Source organism: Ipomoea nil, unplaced genomic scaffold (assembly GCF_001879475.1).
Source record: "Ipomoea nil cultivar Tokyo-kokei standard unplaced genomic scaffold, Asagao_1.1 scaffold1978, whole genome shotgun sequence".
Taxonomy (NCBI): Eukaryota; Viridiplantae; Streptophyta; class Magnoliopsida; order Solanales; family Convolvulaceae; genus Ipomoea; species Ipomoea nil.
Genome location: NW_017618406.1, coordinates 1,745,978 through 1,754,230, shown reverse-complemented (window position 1 = coordinate 1,754,230; position 8,253 = coordinate 1,745,978). Strand labels below are relative to the sequence as shown.

At 41.8% G+C, this 8,253-nt stretch overlaps 1 protein-coding gene across 1 annotated transcript; it reads left to right on the top strand.

Annotated features, from left to right (window-relative positions):
• Positions 1–1,393, top strand: LOC109147219. Its single transcript, XM_019294850.1, has 3 exons — positions 1–826; positions 962–1,114; positions 1,223–1,393. Exons 1-3 carry the CDS (start codon positions 722–724, stop codon positions 1,391–1,393), a joined length of 429 nt encoding a protein of 142 aa, XP_019150395.1. The 5' UTR covers positions 1–721.
• The last annotated feature ends 6,860 nt before the right edge of the window (positions 1,394–8,253 follow it).

The following is an 8,253-nucleotide window of genomic DNA, read 5'->3' as shown; positions in this document are numbered from 1 at the left end:
TGAAGAATAGAATGATTTTAGCTTTTGATTTCGAGTGACCCATCAATTTAATGGCTGGACGTCGGCTAATCAAAGCCACCATAGCGGATGCAAGTAAGGATTTAATAAGTCCTCTCCCGGTAGAGGTAAAGCACAGAATTTTGGAGTGTTTGCCCATCAGAGACGCTGCCAGAACTGCTCTACTCTCAACCCACTGGAAAGATGTTTGGTTGCAGCATGGGAGGCTTGCGTTCGATTGGGACTTCACATTAAGTGTCGAAGAGGGTCACGATGATGAAGGCAGAACTCTGGTTGACATAATAAATAATATTCTCCTTTCCCGTGCTGGACCCGTTAAGAAATTTACTCTACTGATTGCAAAGCGCGGCAGTCTGATTTCGATAGGTGGTGTCTTTTTCTATCATGAAATGGTGTGGAAGAGCTTAACATATTTCTTTTAAATTGTGGAGAGGCTGAATATAAGCAGCTGCCATTTTGTATACTCTCGTGCCCCACAATTAAGCAACTGAGTGTCCGAGGTCCCTTTATTGATTTGCCGGTAAATAATGTTTGGTGGTATATTTTCCAATGTCACTTCATTATCTTTTTCGTGGGTTGAATTTAGACGCACTGTTAATGGAATGGAACTGCCTCTAGTATTAGTATTCCTAACCTTGAGAGGCTGAATTTCTTAGATTGTTTAGGGATTACTAAATTTGAGATCAGCGCTTCAAAACTTGAAATGTTGTCTGTTCGTCATTCTGTGTGTAATGTGGTTGAATCAAGATGGTTGACACCTCATTTGAAAACAATTAAGGCTCTTTGGTTGTGTGGCTCTTCCTTGCCGGTGAGAATCTAATCTGCCTCATTTTACTTTATGCAAAATGGACAGATTTAATTTAATTAGTTTCCTTCTGGCTTAATTGTTAAAGTTCTTAATTGTCTGCCTAATTTTTTTCTTTCTTTATTACCATGTTTCAAGTATATGGACGCATCTTTGTTTGCAACTGCAATAAATCTCCAAGTACTGGGGTTGTATGAATTAAGTTTTGGTTGTGAGAAGCAGCTCACCGATGCTATGCAATTGCTTCAAAAATGCCCCAACCTATGTGAACTGAGAATTATGGCTCATCAAGTTGAGTATACATTTAATTTGGCAATCATGCCTATATGATTCTTTTGTTTTTTCTTTGTCTAATGTCCTCAGAGTTGTGCATGTCTTTCATTTCTTCTTGAGTTATAGAATGTATGCAAACGTGATAAAGAAGCTGCTTCAAGACTTTTGGAAGATCCAAATGGTTTCTTTATTGTTCAGGATCTAAAGATGCTTAACACAATCAAGATTGAATCATTTTGTGGATCCACAGTGGAAAATGCTTTTGTAAAAATGCTGCTCTCAAAATCCCCGCACTAGAGAAACTTGTTATTATGGAATCTCTTTATATTTACACATCTGTAACTATGAAAAGTCTAAGGGAATTGTTGCGTTTTCCTCGTGCATCTACAAAAGCCCAAATTGTTTGCATGGAATACAACAACTCCATGTTTGGTTGGACCACGGGCAGATTGAGGTCAATCATGACTTGGTAGAGTGTGCATAAAGATGCAAAGGTGATAAAAGTGTAGCTCTCGATCTCTTGTGCCATGCTAGCTGCCGTGTTAAGTAATTTATATTACTCTATGCACTAAATGTGGAGTAAGAAACTGGATCTTATAGAGTATATATTTGGCAATTATGATTTTCTTTTTTTCTTAATTTCCCCATGGTTGTACTTAATTTTCATTTCTAATGAGATAAGACTTTTGAAGGATCTTATTGATCAAGATCTAAAAATGCTTAACACATTGAAGATTGAACTGTTTTAGGGCATCCACTCTATAAATTATTTTGTGAAAATGCTGCTCTTTAAATTACACACTTTCAAGTAGTAATGGCAAATTTTCCGTAAATCAAAGTAGTAAAGGAAGGCTTGCACATAGGAAAAGCAACCACATATAGTAATGTTGACATACTTTATATATCCTAATAGTTTGGGTATCTACCCACACTCTACACCTAGAGCTCCAGCCCACGAAGATTATGAGCATTCGAAATTGCATAAGGGAAGCGCAACAATTGTCAATGAATTCCACCCACTGTGCAAACTAACTTTCATATTCTCATATTTTTGAATAACAAGTCTCTTTAGGGTAGGGGATTTCAAGAGCAACATTCTAAAAAAAAAACATTTTGCGTGCTGTGTAGATCCACTAAATGAATCAATCTATTGTTGGAAAAAAATAGCTTAAAATGGCATAAAATGGCATGTGAAGTGGCTATTTTGTGGTACAATTATCAGTGGGGTCCACTTCCGATTTGGGTCGGGTCAAAATGGATTCGGATTCTTCGTAGTGAGACGAAGAGATCGATATATTGTACGCTCAAAACGGATAATGGGTGAATGAGATATTGATTCTCAAAGTAGACCCATTTGAGTTGGAAAATGAAGGGAAAAAGTGAGCTTTTGTCCCACATTGCTTTGGAATGAAGATTTTCCCTCCTTATATACAAGAGCTCTTTTGAAGCTTGTAGAATTGTATAGCATAGAGGTTCTCTCGCGCGGGGGGGGGGGGGGGGGGGGGGCGGGGGGTGCAAATCAAATTCCAATCTAGCAGAGATTGAAAAGGCTTGATTCAAGCCCGAGCTCGTGTGCGCCGGCACGAATGCCGTCCGGAAATTGGCTGGCCTTGCGGGCTAAGTTATGCCAAACTTCGGAATAAATTTTCCAACACAAGCCACTGGGTGTGGCCGAAACCTCCCAGGTTTCGGCCTAACTACCCAATTGGCCGAAACTAGGTAGTTGCCATAGTTTCGGCCACTTGGGCCGAAACATGTAGTTTCGGCCACTTGGGACCCATGGCCGAAACTTCCAGTTTCGGCCTGGGGTCGAAACTGGAAGTTTCGGCCTACACGAACCTGTACAGTTTCTGACCGTTGGCTCTTCAATTCTACTGTTACGGAATTAATTTTCTGAGTTAATTCTAATTTTAAATTTTGAATTGAAGGTCATGCTAATGGTGCTGTTACGGGAAGGTGAAGGGGTGCCCTTAAGTGCCTAATTAAAAGCTATTAAATCCTTCACCCCTATAAAAAGAGGAGTTGGGCAGTAGAGTTTTACACAGAAAATATAGAACACGAAAGTTCATCTTTTAGCCTCAAAACCTCTCTGCTTCTACTCTTTCTTTAAGCCATACTGTGTTCATAGCCATTGTCTTGCTCGCCGGATCCTTTGTTTGAATGCTCAAACATTGGATCATAGCAAGTTTTATCCTGGGAAGCATAGGCCACAACGCTCCTAGCATCTACGGGAGGTGGCAAATAAGGTTTTAAGGAAAGAGTGCACACTTGACTCTTGCAAAACCCAACACCAAACACTAGCCAATTTTCTTCAAATTTTTCTTCCCTTCTTTCCAGAAAATAATAGTCAATTTTTTATTTGATTATTATTTTTTCTCTACCAACGGTTCCTACAGTCTTAAAACCTTATTTCTTGTTTTCCCGTTGGTTGTTTTCTCGAATTTCCTTGAAGAAATGGAGAACCCCGAGTTGCCAATCGTTAACAATGGGGAAGAAAATGTTGTTGAGAACAACAATGGAGGAAACGGCAACAATGTTGCTAATTCCCAAGCTACACCAGTGAACGTTGGTTCACAAGATGGTGGGAGCACTGAGGGATATATTCCCATGTCTCGGGTACCTTCGGTACCGAGTGGTTCGGCTGAAAAGCCGGAGAAGTTCACCGCTGTTGGTTCGAACGAAACTTCAAGAGGTGGCAACAGAAGATGTTGTTCTACCTAGCAACTCTCGGCCTGGCAAGGTTCTTGTCCGAGAGTGTTCCCGAGTTGAAGGAACAAGATGCACAATCCGTGATGGCAGTTGGCTATTGGAAGGATTCGGACTTCCTTTGCCGAAACTACATCCTGAACGGATTGTGTGACACGCTATATGATGTATATCGAAAGATAAGCACATCAAAAGCGTTGTGGGAAGCTTTGGATCATAAATACCAAAGTGAGGATGCTGGCTCAAAGAAATTTGTAGTTGGCCGATTCCTCGACTTCAAAATGGTTGATTCAAAGACCGTGCTAAGTCAGGTAGAAGATTTGCAGTTAATCTTTGATGAGATCCGTGACGAGGGCATGGTGCTAAGTGAAGCCTTCCAAGTGGGATCTGTGATCCATTTGTTGCCTCCAGGGTGGAAGGACTTCAAGAACTACCTTAAGCATAAGCGAAAGGAGATGAATCTGGAGGACCTGATCCAGCGACTCAGGATTGAGGAAGGGAACAGGACGAATGATAGGAAAGTTCCTATCGTTGTTGGCGCTAAGGCCAACGTTGTGGAGCACGGTAAGAGCTCAAAGAGGAACAAGAAGGACAAGCGAAAGCTAGGTCCGAAAGGTGGCGTTAACAAGAACAAGTTTCCTGGTGAATGCTACAATTGTGGCAAGCATGGCCACAGAGCATCTGAATGCAAGGCTCCAAGGAAGAAGAACAAGAGTTCTGAAGCCAATGTTGTTGGAGATAGCAGTCAGAAGGAGGTCGAGATTAGTCTTTCAGCTATGGTGACCGAGGTGAACCTCGTGGGCTCAAACCCTCGTGAGTGGTTCATTGATACCGGTGCAACCAGGCACTTGTGTTGCAACCGAGAGATGTTCAACACCTTTGAGACCGTTGAAGGTGAAAAGGTGTGGATCGGAAACTCTGCTCAGTCTGCTGTGGAAGGCATGGGCAAGGTGGTTCTGAAGATGACTTCCGGGAAGGAACTGACGTTGAACAACATGCTGTATGTTCCTGAGCTGAGGAAGAATCTTGTGTCTGGCTCTCTGTTGAACAAGCATGGCTTTCGCATGGTGTTCGAGTCAGACAAAGTAGTTTTGTCCAAGTTAGGAATGTTTGTTGGTAAAGGATATGTAACTGATGGGCTGTTTAAGCTCAGTGTAATTCCTGTTATCAATAAAAGCAAAGTTAATTCTGTTTACTTGCTTGAGTCTTCCAATTTATGGCATGGTAGACTAGGTCATGTTAATTTTAATTCTATGCGTAGATTAATTAGCATGGACCATATTCCTAACTTTCAAATTGACACAAATAACAAGTGTGAAATTTGTGTTGAGGCAAAACTAACAAAAGTACCTTTCAAATCGGTTGAAAGGGAAACTGAACCACTAGAATTAATCCATAGTGATTTGTGCGATTTTAGATCGATACAAACGAGAGGTGGTAATAAGTATTTTATCACATTTATCGACGATAGCACACGATACTGCTATGTGTATTTTCTTAAGAGCAAAGATGAAGCCGTTGATAAATTCGTTCTTTATAAGAATGAAGTGGAAAACCAACTTAATCGGAGAATTAAGAAGGTTAGAAGCGATAGAGGTGGTGAGTACGAAGCACCTATTGGTGACTTCTGTGCGAGTGTAGGTATAATACACGAGCGTACTGCACCTTACTCACCTCAATCGAACGGTGTTGCCGAACGAAAGAATCGTACATTGAAAGATATGATGAATGCGATGCTTATAAGTTCGGGCCTACCTCAAGATGCGTGGGGTGAGGCGATTTTGACAAGTAACTACATTTTGAATAAGGTACCCCGAAAGAAGCTCGATAAGACTCCTTATGAGCTGTGGAACGGTAGGAAACCTTCCTACCAGTACCTGAAAGTGTGGGGGTGTCTTGCCAAAGTTTTGGTGCCAACACCTAAGAAAGTAAAGATAGGTCCTAAGACGGTGGACTGTATCTTTATTGGCTATGCACATAATAGTAGTGCTTATCGGTTCTTAGTACACGAGTCCAATAATCCGGATGTACACGAGAACACGATAATAGAATCAAGGAATGCATATTTTTTCGAAAATATATTTCCTTGTACGTCCAACAAGGGACCAAGTACGTCAAAACGAACGTTTGACGAAACTATGGATAATGATAGTGGGGAATCGGAGAGAGAACCCGAGCTCGAGCCGAGACGCAGTAAGCGGGTGAGAGTTGGAAAATCATTCGGTCCTGATTTTCTAACTTACTTGTTAAAGTACGATTCGGGTACTCTAACTTGTTTATTAGAAAATGAACCCGATTTTCTATCTTGTTTGATAGAGAACGAGCCTCGAACGTATGTAGAAGCCGTGACTTCTACGGAAGGACCAATGTGGAAAGAGGCTATAAAAAGTGAAGTGGATTCTATTCTACAGAATCACACTTGGGAACTGGTTGATCTTCCTCCGGGTAGTAAACCCTTAGGATCCAAGTGGGTCTTTAAAAGGAAGATGAAACCGGACGGTTCCATCGAGAAGTATAAGGCTGGGCTTGTAATCAAGGGTTACAGGCAACGCGAGGGCCTCGATTACTTCGACACGTATTCTCCCGTGACGAGAATAAACTCCATAAGGATGATACTTGCCATAGCCGCACTGCGGAACTTGGAAGTTCATCAAATGGATGTGAAAACCGCTTTCCTAAATGGCGAATTAGATGAGGAAATCTATATGGAACAACCCGAAGGGTTCGTGGTTCCGGGCCAAGAGAGGAAAGTGTGTAAGTTGGTTAAATCGCTCTATGGTTTAAAACAAGCGCCTAAGCAGTGGCACGGGAAGTTTGACCATGCGATGTTAACAAACGGGTTTAAAATAAACGAAAGTGACAAATGCGTCTACGTTAAGGAAACGATAGACGGCTACGTCATCCTTTGTTTATATGTCGATGATATTCTCATCGTTGGTAGTAATGATCGAATGATCAAGTCTACCACAAACATGTTAAATACGAGATTTGACATGAAAGATATGGGTTTGGCTGATTTAATCCTCGGGATTAGAATCATTAGAAGACCTGATGGTCTCGTGTTCAGCCAATCACATTATATTGACAAAATCCTTGAGAGATTTAACAAGGATGATAGTCAAGTGGCTAGGACACCATTTGATACAAATATTCATCTAACCAAGAACCACAGAGAAGGTATTTCACAAGTGGAATATGCTCGGGTCATTGGTAGTTTGATGTATCTTATGAGCTGTACTAGGCCGGATATTGCCTATGCGGTTAGTAAACTCAGTAGATATACGAGTAACCCCGGTGCCATGCACTGGAAGGCAATAGTAAAGGTTATGAGATACTTGAGGTATACTCGTGATCTTGGATTGTACTACGAGAGATATCCCGCTGTACTTGAAGGGTATAGCGACGCGAATTGGATATCTGATATTAAGGACTCTAAGTCCACGAGTGGCTACGTGTTTACACTAGCCGGTGCAGCCGTTGCATGGAAATCCTCTAAGCAAACTGTGATAGCTAGATCCACGATGGAATCTGAGCTGATAGCCTTGGACAAAGGTTGTGAAGAGGCTGAATGGCTACGCCATTTTATAGAGGATATTCCTAATTGGGAAAGACCGGTACCTCCAATATGTGTGCATTGCGATAGTCAAGCCACAATTGGGAGAGTACAGAGTCATATGTATAATGGTAAGTCTAGACATGTGCGTCGTAGACATAATACCATTAGACAACTGCTCACAACTGGTGTTGTCTCGATTGACTACGTAAAGTCAAAAGACAATATAGCGGATCCGCTGACCAAAGGGTTAGGAAGAGAAGTTGTGGAGAAGTTGACACGAGGAATGGGTCTACTGCCCTTGGACTAAAAAGTTCTATAGTGGATACCCAACCTAGCTGGCACCTAGGTTCAATGGGACAACTAAATTATGGAACGGAGCGCGTCACTGTGGGGGTCTCGGACTCCCTACCACTCCTCGTTAAAACAGTGACTCCCGCAAGAGGCTAGCATATTAATGCTGTAATGATTCTTGAGTATGCGGGATACTCGAGAAAGAATCACCTATGTTAGAGAGAAGTGAGGGTCGCTTCAAAGGAGAATTGTTGGGCACAATTCTTTAGAAACTCTCGCAGAACCAGGAACGGTGACCCACGACCAAAACGGGCACACTCATGAGAGCAAGAGCATGGTTGGGAGATTCCTGTGTGAGATATGTCATCGTCTACACAAACGGCAGTCGGTTCAAAGACATCGCGTTCTACCGTACAGCCAGTAGAGTAAACATATCTTCGCGAGGGAAGGTTCAAAGGGTATAGTGACTCCCTACCTATCCTATGCAGGGATCGACCGTTTGAACACAGTTGTTTCCGATTTCAAAATACCCCGAAAATCAATTTTTCATTCATGTGGGGGATTGTTGGAAAAAAATAGCTTAAAATGGCATAAAATGGCATGT

Excerpts from the sequence above, each read along its gene's own strand:
- LOC109147219 (XM_019294850.1), top strand. The coding sequence starts at position 722 with ATGTTGTCTGTTCGTCATTCTGTGTGTAATGTGGTTGAATCAAGATGG. Across the intron at positions 827-961 it reads TGTGTGGCTCTTCCTTGCCG|TATATGGACGCATCTTTGTT; the intron begins GTGAGAATCTAA and ends CCATGTTTCAAG. Across the intron at positions 1,115-1,222 it reads TGAGAATTATGGCTCATCAA|AATGTATGCAAACGTGATAA; the intron begins GTTGAGTATACA and ends CTTGAGTTATAG.